Source organism: Bos taurus, chromosome 11 (genome assembly GCF_002263795.3).
Source record: "Bos taurus isolate L1 Dominette 01449 registration number 42190680 breed Hereford chromosome 11, ARS-UCD2.0, whole genome shotgun sequence".
In the NCBI taxonomy this organism is placed as follows: Eukaryota; Metazoa; Chordata; class Mammalia; order Artiodactyla; family Bovidae; genus Bos; species Bos taurus.
In genome coordinates, this window is record NC_037338.1 from 106,536,834 (window position 1) to 106,558,002 (window position 21,169).

A 21,169-nucleotide genomic window follows, 5' to 3' on the forward strand; every position below is an offset into this window, starting at 1 on the left:
CTCCAGAAAAGATCTCCTTTCAGGGGAAAATAAGCATTAAACACAAAATCATAAGTGGTCTGAGGACATCCCTGACTGTCCAGTGGTTAAGAATCTGCCTTGCAATGCAGGGGATGCAGGTTCGATCACTGTCAGGGAATTAAGATCCCATGTGCCTTGTGATGTGACAAAAAATTAATAAATAGGATGAGGACAGGGTGCCATGAGACCAATGGCGAGGGACTGAACATACAGTGTTTCTAAAGACAAGATTTTAAGCTGGGCCCTGCCAGAAAAGTAGAATTAACCTGTGAAAAATTAAACTAAGATTAGAGAAAACATAGAAGAGTTGAGGAAAAGAAAACTAAGAGCAAGGAAGAATCACTCAAAACAGGGCCAGCCAGGTAGGCAGAAACCCAGTCACATAAGACCCGGGGCCCTGCTGGGTACCCTGGGTGGAAGCTGCAGAAGGCTCAGGACCGCGCGAGCAAGAAACTCATGTGTTCAACCACCTGCTCTATCCTTGAATGGGAGGCTGGGCAGGAGAGGTTGAGCATGAACACAGGCCACTGCTCGGTGCTCTGCCGTGACCACAGCATGGGACCGTAGTCCTGACAAGCAGAAAGAGAGTAAGAGAGATACAGCAAATTCTGAGAAATGCTCAGAAGACAAAACCAAGACAGAGACTCTCAGAAGGGGTGAGTGGACAGAGACATCTGATTTGGGCGCCCAGACCCTGTCCCGGGGCGCAGGGCGTGGCAGGGCCACACGGGAGCACAGGCATGGCCGGAGCCCGCGGAGGGAAGCGCGGGCGAGCACCCCAGCATGAGCGCGGGGAGCTGGCAAGACAACGCAGCCAGAGCTCAGAAGAAAGGTCTGCTCCCACCAGCGAAGCGTAGTGTCTGTGGAGACACGGTAACGGAGTCAGGAGAGCCACAACGCAGAGCGAGAAGAGGACGCAGGCGGGACCACGAGCGCGCTGGCGCGGGACGAGCCCGCGGAGCAGAGGGCAGGCTGGCGCGGGACAAGCACGGAGCCAAGGCGGGGCTGGCGCAGGATGAGCCCGCGGGGCGGAGGGCGTGCTGGCGCAGGAGGAGTGCGGAGCAGAGGGCGTGCTGGCGCGGGCCGAGCCCACGGGGCGGAGGGTGCGTGGCTGCAGGGAGAAGCGGCGCCTGGACTGCGCAGCCTCGACGCCCGGGAGGGATGCGGGGTACGACCAGGCAGGCCCGTGGACCTGCTCCCTGGGCTGGGCAGCGCGCTGTTCCTCCACACGAGGCTCCGGGGCCGCACCGCTCATGGTGAGCGTGGCATGCCACCGGCACCCAGACAGGAGACAAGGCCTCGGCTGCTCTCCGGCCTCTGCGGGTTCCGCAGCCCTCAGCCGTCTTCCCTCAGAGCCCTGTGCCCTCCGCGGTCATCAGGGTGGAAGGGGCTCCCGGTGCCCACGTCACCACCCCGTCCACACGCACCACGCACAGCACCAGGAAGCCCGTCTTCCCTGCCGCCGGCCTGACCTGGGAGGGAAGCCGTTCCAAAAGGGGACAGGCAAGCCTAAGACCCAACATGACAGCTCAGCACTGACCCAGACGACCGGGCAGCAAGGTTCTCCAACAGGACTTCTGAAGGAGAGCGAGGACCCCTCCCAGGGAATGAGCGTCGGGGGAGCTCCCACAGGGGAGCAGCGCCACCCGAGAGCCCGCGGTACCTGGGCAAACTGCGCTTCGCTCTCCAAGGACAGCTCCGTGAGCACCAGCTCAGCCTCTGCCCCGTGACCTGCATCGCCTCTGCTCCCTCCCGTCCCTCACCCTCAGCAAGTCTTCAGGGGGGCGCTCAGCGGAGGATACCTGAGTACACGACTTCCGTCTGCCAGTAATTGAAAGCAGCAACCCAGGCCTCGAACTGATGGGCCCGCCAGGTGACCACGGCCTGCAATCCGGGCCCCGCCTCGAGGATCTTCAGGAGGTGGAGCTGCCCTTTGGAGTCGCTGCTAATGATTTTCAAGGGCTGGTCACTGGCCCTGGACACAGGGAACCAATGGAGAATCTGGCTGAAATCGATTCACTGCCCTAAACTCCTCACCTCTTGTGGTTCCCAAGCAGGGACACTTTATGCCTCCAAGACACAGCAGAGAGAGGCTCTCCAGGCCCTGGTATGTGAACAAGCTTCCTAAGAGGCTTGCCTGGGCAGAAACCAAAGCTGCCATGAGCTTGTCAAAATAAACTAGGGTCAGCTTCCCCTGGTGAAAACATGCTCCCTTTTTCTTTCAAGATAAGGACTGGCAGTGACACTCCCAGGCGTGAGAGCCACAGTCACAGCCAGCAAGGTGGCTTTCCTTCTGTCTCTCACACGAAATAGCCAAGACTCTGGCCCACCACCACTGGCCCTCACCTTCCAGCTTTCCCAGTGGACCAGTCCAAGGACAAGGCCAGACACTGCTTTTCCAGGGCCAAGCGGGAGCAGGGCTGTAGTGTCCAAGTGTCCTGCTAGAGAGAAGGAAGCCATCACAGGGGAACGAGCGGCCCCGGCACACGGAGGAGGCCACTGTCTACTCCAGGGGACGTGTGTCTTCAGGCACCCTGCGGAGCAGAGCCTGAGAACACTGCCCAACCAGCTCCAGGAGTCCTCATCGCTGAAGGAGGGCCTGCCCACACACAAGACCTCAGGGGAAGCGGGTCTCTCTGCTGCCCAAGCCCTCCTGGAGACTAGCTGCAAGCCCTCCTGGAGACTAGCGCAGCACCCACGCAGCCTCTTGGAAGCACTGCTGCTGTGGGTTCCCATCGCCCAGGGCCTCCAGGGACAAGACAAAGGGAACTGTCCCCGGTCTCGCTTCGCCCGGACACAGCCAGCCATGGAAATGCCATTTCCCTGGGCTTGACTCTATCTGCAGGGTCCCAGAAGCTGTGCTGTCTCCTGGGTTTTCCTATTCTTGCCTCCAGCTCTGGTTCTGAGCCCAGTCCTCCTTAGGCATTCCTGCCATCTTTCCTGAGACAGGGCCACTGCTCTCAGCAGGTCTGAAGCAAGGCCGCCCTCACCAGCGCTCAGCACCGTGGACAGCTGGACCTGCTCCAAGGCCCACTCGCAGCGCCTGCATCAGCGCCTCCCCCTCCACTCCCCTCGCCCACTGAGTCAAGACATGGTCAGGGGTCTTTCTTTCACCTGTTCCCGTCCCCCAACATGTGGGCATTTTACAAATGTGTGATGTGGGATTGCTGTCAGATGCCTGGGGGACAACACATCACTAAGTTGCTCAGCCGTGTCCGCCTCTTTGTGACTCCATGGAGTAGTCTGCCAGGGTCCTGTCCATGGGCTCGTCCAGGCAAGAAAATTGAAGTGGGTTGCCATGCCCTCCTCCAGGGGATCTTCCTGACCCAGGAATCAAACCCACATCTCCTGAACTGCAGGCGGATTCCTTACCCACTGAGCCGTGTTTGGGGAAGCCCAGAGAAATCCTATGCTCTCTTAATTACAGATGATAAACACCACTTCGACCCAGGAAACACTGCTCTTCCTGCCCCAGCACCGTCAGCCCAAGAATGCTGGCCCAGGCTTTCCTAACAGGGTGTTCACGTCCCTTGTCAGGTTAAAGGACCTGCCTGTTGCTTCAGCTTCTCTGCTGGTGACACACAAAGTGTCTTCCTCCTGGAGTTAGATGTAGAACCCATGAACTTAAGAGACTGTGTGCTACTTTAGAACATTTCACGATAAAGGTCACCACTGAACAGATCATCTCAGCACAGCCTCCCTCCATGTTCCTTGCACCCCTCATGAAGCCTGGCCCAGTCACTGACCTCAGATGGCAACAAGCGGAGGAGCTCTATGGACCCAGAAGCATCTGCCACACCCAAGAGGGGATGACCAGCCACTGGAACGTGACACCTAGGAGAGAATGCACGTGCCGCTCAGAACACAGGATGTGCCTGGGGTACAGAACGACAGGCACCCCCGTGACTCACTGCTATAGATTTCAGCTCCAAAGCCAGTTTGGAGCCTACAGTTCTGTTCCTACAAGATCCTCCAGTTTATGAAGCAGAAAATCAGCACTGCTTCCCAGACAGACCAACAGTACCTGTACAGCTTGGAAACTGAAAGAGGAAATGAGCCCCAAGTTACAGCAGCCTCCACAGGCAGGAAAGACAGGACAGGAGAGAAATGAACCCCAACTTAATGCAGATGCCTCCCTGTCTTGTTTAAGGCCGCCAGGCATCAGGCTCCTCTGACTAAACAATCAGGTTTTCATGACAAATTCCAACCAAGGGGAACTGTTACCAAACGTGTACCATTTCATGTCCAGGATCGCAGAAGTATCTCTTCTTTGGACCTCAACCAGGGGGCAAGGAGACCTGTCCTCATTCCAACTATACAGGTAGAGACGACCCAAACGAATTGGAGGCTCGTCAACATCCAGTTCACTCTACAAAAAAATGCAGATATGTTCTCTGAATACCTTAACACACACTGAGGAACCCAAAGGATGGGAAAAGGGACAGAGAAAGAACAGGTTTGCCAAGACCCGGGAACTCTGATTTTCTGAGCTGGAGTCTTTTCTCTTGTAAGTGATTACCGAGTAGTTGGATTAGGATACAATGTTTCTTCTAAAGGGGCCAACAGGAAGGAGCTGTGGTTCGGATTCCCCTGGGACACAGTTTGCCTGCCTAGGACGGTCCCAGTGCCAGCTTTCACTCTTAAAAATGTTTAGGTTTGGATCCGCGTAAGTGGATGCCTTCAAGGCTTTAGGTAGAGCTCCTATGACATCCCCTTTTCTCTTTGCTCTAGACTTCACCCATAACCTGGCCAGCCTCACCGCTGCAGACCAGAGGGGTCTCGATGCTTGCGGTCGGCTCTGCCTCTCACTTGCCCTTCTCCAGAGGAGGTCGTGTCGGGGACTCTAGCCGCTTGGGAACGGCCACCTGGGGCCGCAGACCGCCCGAGGCCCGAGGCCAGGAGGCCCGCGCACCTGGCACTCCCCGTCGGCGGGCCAGTCCTCCGGCTTCCACAGCTGGTAGGTGCCGCACGCCAGCAAGTGCCTGCAGCCGGCCAGCGGGCACCACTCTACCGAGTCCACGGTGTGCTCCGTGTCCACAGCCTGCAACAGCTGGACTCGGCCGTCGGCCCCCGCACACCCGGAGGACGCGGCGGCGGCCGTGGTGGCGGGTAGCGCGCGGCAGAGGCGGAGTAAGGTACCCACGTTGACAGCGCGGAGCGCGGGCGCTTTGCGACAGGAGCCGCCCAGCCGGGTGGACCGCACTGCTTCCACTTCCGCCGTCTACGCCAGGCCTCTTCCGGGGAGGGACTTCCTGCCCCACTGACATCCCCGCGAGGCCGCGACCCCTGCTGGCCGGCAGATCTCAACCCGCCCCACGTTCCCCGTGCGGCGGCGAGGCCGGCCTGGGACTGGGCACCTGAGCGTCCGGCACGGAGTCACCTGAGGGCTGGACTCTGAAAGGGGAGCAGAGTCCAGGGTCTGACCCAAAGAGCCTGGGCACAGGCTCCCCTCCCTCTCCCTGGTCACGTCCACCGCAGGGAGCTAGCTGCCTGTGCGCAGTAAGTGCAGCGCATCTGTGGACGCAGAATCCTGCCAGGACAGCAGAGAATGGAGACAGGGTGGGCCCCAGGGCCCAACGATGAGCAGGAAGGTGAACAGAGGACATGGAGAAAAGACAGTGTCTGAGCTCCAGGGGCAGGTGGGGTCTGTGCCCATTAGATATAGGATATAGGGGAAGGGACCCAGCACACTCTCTCTCTGACTTGGAAAACTGAGTTATGTGCTGGCACCATTCAACAAAGCCAGTGAACTCTACAGAACAAGTTTGGGGAAGCCAAGTGTTAGATATTGTTATGAACTGCTGTTATTATTGCTCAGTGGCAAAATTGTGTCTCTGCGACCCCACAGACTGCAGCCCGCCAGGCTTCCCTGTCCCTCACTATCTCCCAGACAGAATTGTGTCCTCCCCCAAAGATATGCTGAAGTCTTATCTGCAACATCACAGAATGTGACCTTCAGAAACAGGGTCTTCACAGACGCCATCCAGTTAAGGTCATTAGTGTACCCCTAATCCAGGATCACTGGCATCCTTAAGAGGAGATGTGGTCTATTACAGACACCCACAGGAGAAGCCTGGGAGGTATGAAGCCTCTACAAGGCAAGGACTGCCTGAAGCCACTGGAAGAGCCTGGAGCCTTCAGAGGGAGCACAGCCCTGCCCATACCTTGACCTGAGAGACTGGTGTGCAGGACCCAGACCCTACGTTTTAAGCCACCCAGCTTGTGTTCCTTTGTTACAGCAGCTGCAGGAAATGGGACAAGACCAAAATCCACATGGAGACCTGGGTGGTTAGCCTGTGGTTTCTGAGGTGGTTTCTATGGCTAGAAAAAGTCAGCTGTTCAGATGGCAGCTGAAGCAGAGTAGAAAGGTTGGTCAGGAAACTGGAGGGTACCCCTGAAGTGGCTGAGCCACACACCTTGATCTAGTCTGGTGCAAAAGGCACTCAGGGCAAGCAGCCCCCTGCCTCACTCCTAACAGGTAACAGCCATGAATGTTGAACTTTCAGTCGCTCTCGGATGTGTGGCTACAGAAGTCAAGAGGTCGGAAGAGCAGAGCCAGCGGCCAGATATCCAATAAAAGACAGGGGAAGCAAGGGGATACAGCCAGGCTGTGGGCCCTTGGTGGCCACTCCAGGGGCCTTGGCAGCGAGAGCAAGCCCTCAGCCACCCTTTCAGCTCCACCCAGGGCCCTGCACCAGCCCAGACTCAGAGTCTGACAAGCAGCACCACCAGGAGGCCACAGCCACTAGCTATGCCCACCCAACCCCCCTCCCCCGCAGCCACAGTTGACAGTGAGTCCCAGGGCACGGCTGTTCCAGGTGAGCCAGGAGTCACAGCAAGGAGCACCCAAGGTCAGCACCCAGCGTGACGTCCTCCAGGTCAGTGGAGACTCTGGCACTTCCATTCCAATGGAATTTTCTGAGGACTAGCTAACCACACGGAGAAGCCAATGGCACCCCACTCCAGTACTCTTGCCTGGAAAATCCCATGGACTGAGGAGCCTGGAAGACTGCAGTCCATTGGGTCGCTGAGGGTCAGACACGACTGAGCGGCTTCACTTGCACGCACTGGAGAAGGAAATGGCAACCCACTCCAATGTTCTTGCCTGGAGAATCCCAGGGACGGGGGAGCCTGGTGGGCTGCTGTCTATGGGGTCGCACAGAGTCGGATACGACTGAAGCAACTTAGCAGCAGCAACAGCTAACCACAGGGGAGTTAAGTGCTGGTCGGGGAACAGAGACGGGCTGGAGGGCCAACCTGGCCACTCCCCCAAGCACACAGGCGGGACACACAGCCTGTAGGCTGGCGCTCATCCCAGGAGCCTGTTTCTGAAGGTGAATCAAGCACAAGCGGCCCCAGACCCCAGGACGCTGGCTGCACAGCACTCCCCAACCCTGCGCCCTGGCCAGAGCTGACCTCAGGCCAGCTGTGGTCTGCAGGACTGCCTCTCAGAATCACATATATCCTCTTCCGCGACCGTTTGCTAAGCCCCCTTGCGGTCTGGGGGCACCTGGAGCAGACCCCCTTGCAGCAAAGACTTGAACTTGGAAGAGGCACCACGGCCAACCTCCACGGCAGCCAGGTCTTCTCAGCAAAAACCCGTGGGCACTTGGGGTCCCTTCCCCTGAAGGAAAGCCCTCCCTCGGTGTTGGGAATGAGGTGCCCGCCTGCTCCCCACATGTTGCAAGCACCCATCTCCCCAGTCCTGTTCTCCAGACACACTGCCCAAGAAGCCTCCAAGTCCTGCAAAGGCAGCCACAGAAAGTTCAGCTCACAGACCAAAGGCCACCCATGAGCTGGCCCCGGTCAGGGAGGCACACGCAGGGTGTCCCCGCAGACAGCAGGGAGCCTGTGGGGCCACGTGGGGCCGGGGGCGAGCCGGGACGGTCCAAGGTCGCAGCCACAGCCGCCTGTGGGCCCTGGGGGGCTCAGCAAGGTGTTCAGGATGCTGGGCGCCAGGGCAAGCTCCAAGTCATGGGGGCCCGCAGCAGGGCCGGCAACCCACCCGACCTGAGCGCCCAGGCGTGTGGGGATAACAGCGCCCCCTGCCGGCCGGCCAGACCTGCGTCTCCTCCCGCCCGCCGCCCGGGCTCCGGTGGAGCGCAGCCTCATCATCTGTGCGCTCGGAAGCCGCTTGAGGCAGAGAGCAGAGCGCGGCCAGGGTGCGGGCGGCCCCACTTTACTGTGCCTGCTGTCCCCCGCCCGCCTCGGCCTGGCCGCCCGGTGAGCGTTACAGCAAACGACCCTATTTGTACTTCTGAACCCTCCCGCCTTCCCCCCAGAAAAACTGTACATGAGTTTACAAACATATTAACATATAAATAACGAGAAGCGTCCGGCAGGCCCTCCCAGCTGTCTCTGCTCCAGGGGAGCCTCTGGCTGCCGGACGCGGGCAGGAGCCAGTGCAGGGTGAACCCCACGCCCACCGGCCGGCTGGCTGCTGCACCTGCTGCCGGGGAGCCAGGAGCCGTGCGGCCGCTGCGTCATCGCTCGGGCTCCAGCTCGTGCGGGAAGGGGCGCCGCTTCTCCCGACAGTGCTTCTTGTGGGCTGGCCAGTCCTTCTGCTGGCACTGCGAGCCGCAGTAGCGCGCCACCTGGCAGCGCCCGCAGATGTTGAACTCCCGGAGCTGAAAGGACACAGAGGAGCCCGATCCGGTCACACGCGGACGCGGGGGGCCCGGCTCCGGCCGGGCGGCCCCGCAGGGGAGAAGCGCAGCCCCGGGCGGCCGGCACGCACCTGCCTCTCGATCAGCGTGCAAGGCGGGTAGTGGCACTCGTAGTAGGCGCAGGACGTCTCCTCCTCCTCCACCACGTCGCCGTTGGCGTTGTAGTACCGCGTCACGTTCAGGACCGGGAACTGCTCCTCTATGGGGTCTGTGGGCAGCTGCTGAATTGCCAGCCAGTATAAGCTTTGCTCCCTTAACAAAAGAAACAGGGTTTCAGATCCCCTTGGCCACAAAGGGGCAAGGCACAGAGGTAAGAGTAGGTGACCCCAGGGTGGACCAGCTGCCTCCCCTTCGCAGGACACCCCCTCCCCAGCTGTGACCAACAGTCTGTCCTTTGGCCCACCAGCTGCACTGGCTCACCTCCCCACAACACCCAGGGTTCAGCCTTTTTCTCTTCTCACTAAAAGGCACAGAAAGGGCTGTGTGCATCTTGCCCCTCAGTCTTCCCAACACTGTGAGAGCCGGGCACACGACAGGCATGGAGACCACGTGGTCTCAGCCGCAGGCTCAGCCCGGCCTGGTCAACACCAGGCCGCCTCTCTTCCCGCTTGTAAGCTGAAGTGCTCAAACCTGCCCCTGGAGAGATCTGGGGATCTGGGGGACCCACCCTCTGGGCGCTGCAGTTGCTCTCCATCCTCCTGACTGCTTCTCTGCCTAGACGGGGCCAGAAGCTCGTACTTGCCCACACCTGCCCCACCACCACAGGTAGAGGTGGATGGGGCAAACCCCAAGCGATGAGCAGCCCACCCCTGGGGCTGGCCTTCAGAGGAGGTACCTGCTGCCCTGCGAGAGCAATGGGGTGGGTGGTCCATCCCCTCCAACCCGCCTGCTGTCTCTGGAGGCCAGGCCGAGAGGGACTTGGATAAAAACGGAAGGGTATGGCACAGCACTGGAAATCTGCTATGCGTGCGTGCTCAGTCGTGTCTGACTCTGCGACCCCACAAACCACCAGGCTCCTCTGTCCATGGGATTCTCCAGGCAAGAATACTGGAGTGGGTTGCCAGGCCCTCCTCCATCGGATCTTCCTGACCCAGGCAGAGATTGAACCTATGTCTCCTACACTGGCAGGTGGATTCTCTACCACTGAGCCACCTCAGTAAATCTACTATACTTCAGTTTAAAAAAGAGTTTAAAAAAAAGGGCGGGGCCCTAAATATAAGACCCCAAACAACAAAACTCTCAAGGGAAAACACAGGACGAAGGCTTCACAGCCTCAGATATGGCAATGATCTGGGATATGACAGCAAAGGCACAGTAACAAAAGAAAAAAAAAAGTTTTTTGTAAAAAAAAAAATATGAAAATTCAAGTATTTTGTACATCAAAAAAAAAACAGAAGAAGAAGACAATCTATAGAATGGGAGAGAACATTTGCAAACCATGTATCCCCTGAATAAAGAGCTCTGCAGCTCAACTGAAAAACCAACCACCAAGTTTTGAACAGAGATTTCTCCAAAGAAGACACACACAGGGCCAAAAAGCAGATGAAACGACGCTCAGCATCACTGACCATCAGGAAAACAACTCAGAACTGCAGTAGGACCACCTCGCACTCCTGGGATGGCTGCTACCGAACGACAGAGAACACCACGTGCTGGCAAGGACCTCTGCGCGCTCTGCCTCCAGCGCGCAGACACCACAGACAGCAGCCTGGCGGTTTCTCCAGAGGGAACAGAAGTACCACACGATCCTGCGATCCCACTTCTGGACACACACTCTCAAGAACCTAAAGCAGAGGCCAGAAGAGCTCTTTGTACAAGTGGGTTCACAGCAGGTGAGGGAGGCGGCAGCCCAAGTGCCCGACAAGGGAGAGTGGATAAACCAAGTGCGCTGCACACGTGCACACATACACACACAATGGAACACTATTCAACCTTAAAAAGGAAGCTCTGACACAGGCCACGACGCCTACGAGCCCTGAGGACGTAAATGAGCAGATGGGAGGGAGCCAGACCCGAGGTCGAGTGCCGTGAGCCCGCTCAGCTGGGATCAAGGACCTGGCGGCTCGCAGAGCGGTGGGGATCGGGGGATCTGGGCATCTGGGGGCCGGGGGCGGGCCGCGCAGTGTTCTGTCAGGACACAGCTTCATTTGGGAAGAGGAGACGGCTCCGGAGACAGTGGTGGTGACGGCTGCACTGCAGCGTAAGTGCTCAACGCTACAGGAACACACACTGCAAAGTGGTTAAAACAACGTCATCCGTATTTTACCACAATACAAAGATTTCTTTAAGGAAGAAAAGGGTGAAAGTCAGGATGGGGGAGAATGCTGGTGCTTTCCGAGCTCTTCAGTGAGGTCCTAGAAGACCGAGAGGAGGGGAGGTTCAGCCCCAGTCGGCGTTTGAAGATGGGAAGGGAGGACACTGCCCCTTGGCTCAGAGCACCTTCCACCTGGCTGGGCCACCCTGTGCCCACTGGGGTGACTCCAGGGCAGCAAGCAGGGGTGCAGGGACCCCCAAGTCGCAGGGGCCGATTCCCACCACGAGCCACCGGGCAGAGGCCACAGATGAGGCGGGAGGACACGTGGCGCCGGAGAGCTCAGGCCGCCCTCGGACAGCTGGGCCCCAGCACATGCAGCACTGCGGACAGGCTGACCACTGCTGGCAAGCCACAGCAACCCCGACCAGCTGGCTCCTGGGATGACCAACAGGGAGGAACCTCGGGGCGGGGCCCCAGAGCGGTGTGAAGCAGAATGGGACCATCCCTCCAGCGACTGCAGCGGTCAGCGGCAGAGCTGGCCAGGTCCACTCTGGTCTTGTGCAAGTGCTGAGCCACCCGCCTTCTGACCGCTCAGCTGCCCCTACACTTGTCCTGATGACACAACCTTTTTTTTTTTTTTTTTTTTACTGTGCCACGCAACTTGTGGATAGGTCATCTGTAATTCAGATGACCATTATATCTACTACTGTGGGCAATAATCCCTTAGAAGAAGTGGAGTAGCTCTCACAGTCAACAAAAAAGTCTGAAACACAGTACTTAGAAACAATCTCAAAAACGACAGAATGATTACAGTTCGTTTCCAAGGCAGACCACTCAATACCACAGTAATCCAAGTCTGCCCCAACAGTAACGCTGAAGAACCTGAATTTGAACAGTTCTAGAAAGACCTACAGGACCTTCTAGAACTAACGACAAGAAAAAGATGTCTTTTTTATTATAGAGGATTGGAGTGCTAAAGTGGAAAGTCAAGAGATTCCTGGAGTAACCTGAAGGCAAGTTTGGCCTTAGAGTATAGAATGAAACCAGGCAAAGGGTAACAGAGTTTTGCCAAGAGAACGCACTGGTCATAGCAAACACCCTCTTCCAACAACACAAGACACTATTCTACACATGGACATCACCAGATGGTCAATACTGAAATCAGACTCATTATAGTGTTTGCAGCCAAAGATGGAGAAGCTCTATACAGTTAGCAAAAACAAGACGGGGAGCTGACTGTGGCTCAGATCATGAGCTCCTTATTGCCAAATTCAGACTTAAATTGTAGAAAGTGGGGAAAACCACTAGACCATTCAGGTATGACCTAAATCAAATCCCTTGCGATTATACAGTGGAAGTGAGAAATAGATTCAAGGAGTTAGATCCGATAGACAGAGTGCCTGAAGAACTGTGGACGGAGGTCTGTCACACTGTGCAGGAGGCAGTGAGCAAAACTATCCCCAAGAAAGAAAAATGCAGTAAGGCAACATGGTCATCTGAGGAGGGCTTTCAAATAGCTGAGAAGAGAAGAGAAGAGAAGTGGAAGGCAAAGGAGAAAAGATACACCCAGCTGAATGCAGGGTTCCAGAGAAAAGGAGAGACAAGAAAGCCTTCTTAAAGGAACAATGCAGGGACTTCCCTGGTGGTCTAGTGGCTAAGACTCTGTGCTCCCAATACAGGAGGACTGGGTATGATCCCTGGTCAGGAAACTAGATCCCACATGCTACAACTAAAGATCCCACATGTCACAACTAAGACCAGCACAGCCAAATAAATAAAAATAAATATTAAAAATTAAAAAAAAAAAATAAAGGAACAATGCAAAGAAACAGAGGAAAACAACACAACGGCAAAGACTGGAGAGCTAGTCAAGAAAACTGGAGATGCCAAGGGAACATTTTGTGTGAGGACGGGCACAATGAAGGACAGGAATGTCAAGGGCCCAACAGAAGCAGAAGAGATTAAGAAGAGGCGGCAGGAACACACAGAAGAGCCGCACAGAAAAGATCCTCACGACCCAGATAATCACGACGGTGTGATCACTCACCTAGGGCCAGACATCCTGGAGTGCCAAGTTAAGTGGGCCTTAGGAAGCATCACTACGAACAAAGTTAGTGGAAGTGATAGAATTCCAGCTGAACTATTCCAAGTCCTAAGACATGATACTGTTAAAGTGCTGCACTCAATATGCCAGCAAAGTTTGAAAATTCAACAGTGGCCACGGGACTGGAAAAGGTCAGTTTTCATTCTGATCCCAAAGAAAGGCAATGCCAAAGAATATTCAAACTACCATACAATTGCACTCATTTCCCATGCTAGCAAGGTAATGCTCAAGACGCTTCAAGCGAGGCAACAGTACATGAACAAAGAATTTCCAGATGTTAAAGTTAAATTTATAAAAGGCAAAGGAACCAGAGATTAAATTGCCGACATCTGCTGGATCATACAAAAAGCAAAGGAATTCCAGACAAACACCTACTTCTGCTTCACTGACTAAAGCTAAAGCCTTTCACTGTGTGGATCACAACAAACGGGAAAATTCTTAAAGAGATGGGAACTCCAGACCACCTGACCTGCCTCCTGAGAAACCTGAATGCAGGTCAGGAAGCAACAGTTAGAACTGGACATGGAACAACAGACTGGTTGCAAATAGGAAAAGAAGTACGTCGAGGCTGTATATTGTCACCCTGCTAATTTAACTTATATGTAGAGTACATCATGAGAATCGCTGGGCTGGAGGAAGCAGAAGCTGGAATCAAGATTGCCCGGAGAAATATCAATAACTTCAGATACGCAGATAATACCACCCTTACGGCAGAAAGAGAAGAACTAAAGAATCTCTTGATGAAAGTGAAACAGAGTGAAAAGGCTGGCTTAAAACTCAACATTCAGAAAACTAAGATCATGGCACCCGCTTCCACCACTTCATGGCAAATAGAAGGAGAAACAGTGGGAGCAGTGACAGGCTTTACTTTCTTGGGCTCCAAAACCACTGCCAACGGGGCTGCAGCCACAGAAGTAAAAGGCGCTCACGCCCGGGAAGACAAGTTACGACCAACCCAGACAGCACATTCAAAAGCAGAGACAGTGCTTTGCCAACAAAGGTCTGTGGTGAAAGTTATGGTTTTTCCAATAGTCATGTATGGATGAGTTGGACCATAAGGCTGAGCACTCAAGAATTGATGCTTTTCAACTGTGGTGCAGAAGAAGACTCTTGCGAGTCCCTTGGACTGCAAGGAGATCAACCAGTCCATCCTAAAGGAAGTCAGTCCTGAATATTCATTGAAAGGACTGATGATGAAGCTAAAACTCCAATACTTTGGCCACCTGATGCGAAGAGCCAACTCACTGGAAAATACTCCAATGCTTGGAAAGATTGAAGGCAGGAGGTGAAGGGGCCGACAGAGGATGAGATGGTTAGATGGCACCACCGACTCAGTGGACATGAGTTTGAACAAACTCCAGGAGACAGTGGAGGACTGAGGAGCCTGGCGTGCTGTGGTCCATGTGGTTGCAGAGTCACACAGGACTTCTCGAATGAACAAGAACGCAACCTGTGGGTTCTAAGTTCCCCAACCAGGGTTCAAACCTGGGCCCACAGCAGCGAAAGTGCCAAGTCCTAACCACTGGATCACCAGAGAATTCCCCAAGCTTCCTTTTTGTTGATGAAAGAACCGTGCTATCCCCAGCAGAGCAGAAAAGTGCTTCAAGACAAGCAACTCCTCAGCGCCCCTGGTCACTGCTGAGCAGTCAGTGCGCAGCCCCGGCGGAGCTCCCGAGACCTCCAGGTGGTTTGGTGGGTTGCCACATCTCAGCAGGGGAGCCAGCAAGGGTCCTATTTTTGCTTCAGCCAAATTGGGCTCAGTTTCTGTCGCTTGCAACCACAAGTCTAGACTACCATAATCCCCAGGAGGATAAGAATCCTAACTAACTGTCGTGAGGCTCAGCCTCCTTCAAGAGCCATGTGAGGACACCTTAGCCAGGATCAGACTCTAACAATGGAGTCTGGACCAAGGAGAGGTGAAGGCTGCCCAGCTGACCTCTGAGCCACTGTCCTGACCGCACACCTTGAGGGGAGATGACTAGCATTCCCAAACCCACAGAAGCTGCAGAGCACAGAGCCGAGCCGGCCTCTCTCGGCAGTGAGCCTGGCGGGGCCGCGTCGCCAGCCCCAGGAAGACCCACCTCTGCTTGCTGGAGGCCTCCTCGGCTCTGGGCCGCCAGCCCCACGGCACCAGCTGCAGGTTGTCCAGGCGGTTGTCCACAGTGACGGCGTTGAGATGCACCACCTGAAACCCAGGGGCGATGCCCCCCCTGTGCCGCTCCCTAGGAAACAGACAGTGCTCCAGACAGGCTCCCTGACCGCTCGTCTCAGCCACGCGCGCTGAATGGTCCTCGGCCCACTGGGAGCGCTGCAGAGGGGAACCCAGTCTGTGGGCCAAAGGGGACAGCCCAGCCCCTGGACTGAAGCACTCGGCGCCAGGGGGCAAGGAAGGCACCGCACTGCCTCACACCAGCCGGGGGCACACGAGTGGGCCCAAGTACTTCGGAACCTCAGCGTTCACAGGGAAGCGAGGGCGGCCCTCCCCATGTCCCACGGATAAGCTCAAAAGGACCTAGGAGGGGCCAGACCCCACCCGCCTCCAGAGGCGCTGTGGCCTAAGTGCTGGGAGCAGGAAGGGCACAGGGCTTACAGACTCTTACGCTACCCTGCCAGTGCCAGAGGACACAGAGCAGCCATCCTCCCAGTTAGTGGCAATGACAAAGAAGTAACTGGGAGACCTGGGGAAGGTATCATCTGTCAATGAGGGCAGAAGGGTCTCTGGCTGCCCGAGCCCCTTGCACTGCAAGGCTGGTGCAAACCCAGAAGGGGAACAAGCAGCTTGGAAACACCCACCACAGCAGCTCATGAAGGAGCCTTCCCGACCCCCTTCCTCGGTTCTTGTCAAAGGCATATGCAAATATCTTAGCACCATTTCCATCTGCGTCTACTTCCATCCGGGCCTGAGAAGAAATAAGAAAAAGCTCTGTTAAAAAGCCTGCAATTCTCAACAACATTCCAAATTCATCTTAGAAAAATGAATGAAACAAGCAAGCCAGAGGGACAAATGCCAGGCCTGTTCCTGGGACCTTGGTGGTCTCTGGAGGCTCCCAGACACGTGGCATGGAGAAGTACCCGCCTACGTGAAGGCAAGACACACTTAAGAACCACTCTTTGCAAAATACTGTGGACACAGAGAAATAAATCTCCCTACCTTTAAAAAAAAGTCCCTAATCCAGTAAAAAAGATAAGCCCTGGAACAAGTAACTGTAAAAGGGTGAAGGCTGAGATAGGAGTGGGGTGGGTCTGCAGGGTGGAGGGAGGAGCAGGCAGGTGAGGACTGGAGCCCAAACAGCCAGGTAGGGACAAAGGCACCCAGCCCTGCAGAAGCCCGAGGCTGGAGAGGAGGCGGGGCAGCCCTGGAGTCTCCCTGAGCACAGCGGCTCATCTGACTGAACTCAATCAAAGACAGGGCACAATTTGTCTCTTTTTTGGGAAGAGCCTGCAAGCAACGTGGAAGTGAGTAAGACAGCACGCATCACGGAAGCGGTGGGAGGGGCTCCACATTGACAGCCAGGTTCCCTGGAGACCAGGGTTTGGACAGGGCTTCACTGGCCTGCTTGAGCAGCTCGTGTGCAAGGGTCTGTCTCACATCACACGGACGAAAACCCACCCCTCGTGACCCCCCGGGCACGACCGTAGGCAGGCCAGCAAAGGAACAGAATCCTTACCTCAAACGAGTAGCCCTCCACCAGCGGGATGTCCTGCTCATCTATCAGTGTATACTTGGTCTGGAAATTAACGTTTCAAGGCGTTACATTTGGAATCAGCACAGGGCACTACCGATAAGCAGGAGCAGCCCTCATGGGCTCAGAGAGGTCAGTCCACCCTGAAGGTAGCCAAAGGCGGCTCTTTCCCCACGCAGCACTGCGCACAGCTGTGGCACCAGGCTCCACCTGGCATCTGCTCACGACTAGCCACGAGAAGTGCCTGAGACCTGCTCAACCACTAAGCTGCGTGTTTTAATGTGTTGATAAACCCAGTCCAAGACCACGATGTCACAGGAATAGAGGCAGGGCCCTGGGATTGAAGCAGAATATCCAGAAGGTTTCAACTATCAGGCAGTCCGCACACAGGTGCTCACGGAATTGTCCTTCCTACCTCTTCGTCTAAAACGTTCCAAGTAAAAGTTTTAAAGGATGGCATTACTGCAGACAACCACTGAGTTGCAGAGATCTCAGCGCTAATAAGGAGCCCACCCTTCCGTAATTGGACAGTCACTGCCCCTTGCGGGAGGGCAGGAAACGGTCCCCGAAATGGACCTGTCTCACTTTCGCTTGGAGAGCTTTTTACTAGTATCTGAACCGGCTTTACCTTCATCTGACTGCCTCTGCTCCTCTCTCCCACCAGAAGCTTCCGCGGCTGGTGATGGGAACAGGGTTCCCATCCAGGGTAAGGTCCGTGGCTGGTTCAGCTGCACGGCCGGCCGGCTCCTGGAAACAGCCAAGCCTCAATGCCCACAGGTGCCAGAAAGCCCAGCCTCGAACACGCGGAGGGCGGGGCCCGGTAAGAGAGAGAAGCAGAGGGAGGCCCCGCTCGGCCGAGGCCAACTGAGGCTCAGCCCGAGGGGGCCGCCTCGGGCAGCACGAGCCCTGCGCGGAGCTCACTATGGACCCGCAAGGGCCAGCGGAGAGCGAGCGCGCTGCCCCGGAAGGGCCTGCGCTCCTCGCGGCCACAGGCACGGCCGCAGCCCCCGACCCGCGGCGCACGGCTGGAGCCGGCACTGGACCAAGGCTGCCCCAGGAACCAGGCCGCCGGCGAACCTACGGGCCTGTGCCCATGCGCCCAGCCGCCCTGGCCGGGCCCTACGCCCCCAGCCTCGCACCCCCGACTCCGACTCCCAGACCGCGCCCGCGACCCCCAGCGCCGCTCAGCCCCTAGCCTCACACCAGCCCCGGCCCTCGGCCCCGGCCCGGCGCCCCACGCCTCCCGCCCGGCCCCGGCCCCAAGCCGCGCCGCGCACCTTTCCGGCCACCCGGCCGAGCCGCACGATGCCCAATTTGAAGTCGGTCATGGCCGGGCCTGTGCTCGGCCGGCGGCGCCGCTCCCTCGGGAGATGCCGGGGCGGGGCCGCGGCGCGCCGGGCGGGCGAACGGGGGACGGGAACGGGGCCAGGCGGGCGGGCGGGCGGGACGAGGCTGGGCCGGGGTCGGGCCGCCGCCGCCGCCGCCGGGCGCCCGCCGGACCTGCCACGCGCCGCCGCCGCCGCCGCCGCCACCGCCGCCGCGCGCACCTCAGCAAGCGGGGCCGGGGGCGGGGCGCGCGGCGGACACACCCCCGCCCGCCGCCGCCCGGCCAATCACGCGGCGCGCAGGGCGCCGGCCGGCGCGCGCCGCCACGCCGCAGCCAGTGGCGGGAGGGCGAGTGCGCAGGCGCGTTGGGGCGCCGCGAGCGCGCGGGGGAGGGGCGCGGCCGGGGGCGGAGCCTGCGCGGCCGCCCCGCGCTACGTCAGTTTCGCGGGAAGCTTTGTGCGGGAGGCTGTGCCACCCGCTCGCAGCGCAGACCCCCGAGCCCGGCCTCGGCCCGCGCAGCAGGCGGTTTGGCTGGGCACCCTGGGCCGTCCGGGCCCTGCAGGTCGGGGTCCGTGCGGGGCTGGCTGCGGCTCCCTGTGAACAGTCTGTGGACAGAGGGCAGGAGGCCGGGGTGGATTCGCGGATCCGGAGTCCCGGGGCCCCTATGACTCCGTGACTGGATCCAGTGCCCTCGGGACGTGGGAGCCCAGCGAGTGCTGCTGGCTGACCGGGCACCGGGCCGCCCTTCTCCCTGGCCGCCTCCGCGCATGGGCCGGGATCAGGATTCCATAGCCCATGCTTGTGCTACAGGATCCTTCCCTGGGCTTCGAGAAGGGGCGCTGAAAAGCCTGCTCCAAATCCTTCCTGAACAGGAACTCCCAGACCTGACCTGACGATTTGGGGTGGGGGGTGGGGGGCGTACACCTGTCTCCTGGCAATAACTCCATCTGGCTCTCACTCCCAACCCCCAATGAAACCGCTCTACACCAGTGCGCCAAGCAAACCCCTGCTCCTGTTCTAGCGAGGGAGACAGAAAAGGCCCATGACCAGCGAGTTACACGCCTTGTTAGAAAGTGATCTACGCTGTGGGGAAACAAGTAGACCAGCATCAGGGAGTTGGAGGTCCCGGGAAAGTGGGGGCAGGGTAGATCTCACTGCCAAGTAACTTGAGCAAACTGGGAGCGAGAGAGGGAGTGAGCCATGCGGGGTCCAGGGGAAGAGCATCCCCGGCAGCGGGGAGAGCCCAGTGCCAAGGCCCTAATCTGGCCCCAACCGGGCGTTTTTGAAAAGTGGAGGCGGTCTCTGTGAGCCAATGAGTGCATCAGAGCAACTCGGCACATGGCCAGAGAGGTGGAGGTTGGGATGGGTGTGGCGTCTGGTGAGGACTGTGACTTTTACACTCAGAAAAGTGAGCCATTGGAGGATAGGAAAGGAGGAATAGCTTTTTAGTGCATCATGGCAGCTGATGTAGACAGTGAGGGAAGGGTGAAAGCAGGCAGGATGTTTAGGAAGCTAATGCAAGCTTACCCAACTAAGAAATGATGGTGTTGGGCACACCTTTGATGGCAGTGTTTTGTAGCAGTCAGGATAGCCCTGGTTATGCTGCAGTAACAAACAACCCTAAATTCTCAGTGGCTTAGCAAGATAAAAATGTATTTCTTCCTCATGCCACAGGTTAAGGTTATAAGGCAACTGAATACATGAGTATAGATTGATGTTCACGAGGGTATTTGTTGTACTTAAAGCCATACAACTGGATGAGTTCACCATGGGAGGAAATGCAAATAGAGAAAAAGAGAGGGAAAAGATTGAGCCCTGGGTATTCTCACGCTAAGGAGGAAGGGAAGCTGGAAGGAGGAGCTGGTACAGAGGATGAGGATGTCAGGTAGGAGGGACGCCAGGAGAGGGCAGTGGGCCAAGCGATGACGGTGCTAGGCTGAGAAGGAGAGATCGGCCTTGTCCAGGGCTGCTGAGAGATCCCGAATGGTGGGCACAGAAGGCACAACGAAGGCGCCGGTCACCTTCACGTGTACGCGGCGGAGGAGCAAGCCCGACTGAGGGGGCTGAGGCGACATGGAAGGGACGGCCTCGGGACCGACTACTCTTCAGGGTGTTCTGGCTGAAAGGGAGCAGAGAAACGACCAAAGCGAGAAAGAAAGGCAAGTCCGGAGAAACTGTTGGTTTTGCAGTGGGAAAGGAAACAGCCGGTTTTCCACCAGTGGGAATGAGCCCGTGGAGGAGAAGGAGGCGAGCCATTGCCGAGAGGAGAGTGTGAGGGCTGGCCTGGAACTAACTGCTCAGGCGGTTCGCTCAGCCACAGCTCCAAGGGGAGTCTGAGGTAAGGGAGTGTGGATGTAGGAAGCTGGAGGGCTCTCCTCTGATGAGAAGGAGGCCATCAGTTGAAGGTGAGAAAGGAGCCGGTCCCAGGAGAGAGGACGAGGATGGAACCAGAAGACAGCAGGGAGCCCGGCAGTGTCATCTGCCCAGCCAGTGTGACTCGTTTCTCCAGCCTGTCTAGGCTGCTCCTGAGAAAGCAAGGCGAAAGAAGGTTTGGGTGCAGCCAAGACTGAGGCGATCCCGGGCGAGTGTGGAGAGGCAAGGGGGACAGGGGGAGGTGTCTCAGGGTCTGGTCCCAGTGCTTGCCCAGGGCACTCAGGGGGCTTCAGAGGATCGCTGTTGCGGGGTGAGCAAAGATGGAAAGGGATTCAGAGCTGCGCAGACTTGCGAGGGGCTACAGGTGGGGTCCTTCCTTTATTTGGAGTCAGCTGAGAATTCACCTGGAGCACATGTCTCTTCCATGTGACCTGCCCTGGGTGGGGTGTCCTGTTATTTAGCCAGGAGAGCTGGACCGCTTACCACGTGGAGGCTCTACTCTCCGTGACAGGTCCTGTTGGACCTCTGCTTGAATCTCTCCTGCTGGTATCCCACTGGCCACAGCAAGTCCTGCAGGCGAGCCTGGAATCCGTGTGGGAAGGGTGCGCACAGCAGCACGAGTTCTGGAAAGCACAGCTCGTGCAGGGGGGCGGTGGGAACCAGTGGAACAACCTGCCCGCCACCCGTCCACACTCTGGCCCCTAATGATTCAGTTCCTCCTGCATGAAGATCCCAGAACCAC

The 21,169-nt window shown here is 57.3% G+C and overlaps 2 protein-coding genes across 4 annotated transcripts in view; both read right to left on the reverse strand.

Moving 5' to 3' along the window:
- Positions 1-5,193, reverse strand: part of DPH7 (diphthamide biosynthesis 7) — a 19,303-nt gene extending 14,110 nt beyond the window's left edge. The window contains exons 1-5 of the mRNA XM_024999705.2: positions 4,934-5,193; positions 4,257-4,390; positions 3,768-3,855; positions 2,368-2,462; positions 1,824-1,996 (exon numbers count right to left, since the gene is read on the reverse strand). Of these exons, the coding sequence (XP_024855473.1) occupies positions 1,824-1,996; positions 2,368-2,462; positions 3,768-3,855; positions 4,257-4,264 (364 nt within the window). The 5' untranslated portion in view covers positions 4,265-4,390; positions 4,934-5,193. The remainder of the gene's footprint in view (positions 1-1,823; positions 1,997-2,367; positions 2,463-3,767; positions 3,856-4,256; positions 4,391-4,933) is intronic.
- ZMYND19 (zinc finger MYND-type containing 19) lies at positions 4,302-18,090 on the reverse strand. 3 transcript variants are annotated; one of them, XM_024999708.2, is made up of 7 exons: positions 18,006-18,090; positions 16,714-16,773; positions 15,839-15,945; positions 15,127-15,267; positions 8,759-8,939; positions 8,468-8,648; positions 4,302-4,390 (listed from the first exon to the last, which is right to left on the reverse strand). In XM_024999708.2, exons 1-6 carry the CDS (start codon positions 18,054-18,056, stop codon positions 8,505-8,507), a joined length of 684 nt encoding a protein of 227 aa, XP_024855476.1. In that variant the 5' UTR covers positions 18,057-18,090; the 3' UTR covers positions 4,302-4,390; positions 8,468-8,504. The 3 variants fall into 3 exon arrangements, with proteins under 3 accessions (XP_024855476.1, XP_024855475.1, XP_059747923.1); XM_024999707.2 differs by lacking the exon at positions 4,302-4,390 and having other exon boundaries at positions 8,180-8,648; XM_059891940.1 differs by lacking the exons at positions 4,302-4,390; positions 18,006-18,090 and adding an exon at positions 17,357-17,458 and having other exon boundaries at positions 8,180-8,648.
- Between the last annotated feature and the right edge of the window lie 3,079 nt (positions 18,091-21,169).

Excerpts from the sequence above, each read along its gene's own strand:
- ZMYND19 (XM_024999708.2), bottom strand. The coding sequence starts at position 18,056 with ATGACCGACTTCAAATTGGGCATCGTGCGGCTCGGCCGGGTGGCCGGA. Across the intron at positions 8,940-15,126 it reads GAGGCCTCCAGCAAGCAGAG|GGAGCAAAGCTTATACTGGC; the intron begins GTGGGTCTTCCT and ends TCTTTTGTTAAG. Across the intron at positions 8,649-8,758 it reads GCACGCTGATCGAGAGGCAG|CTCCGGGAGTTCAACATCTG; the intron begins GTGCGTGCCGGC and ends GTGTCCTTTCAG.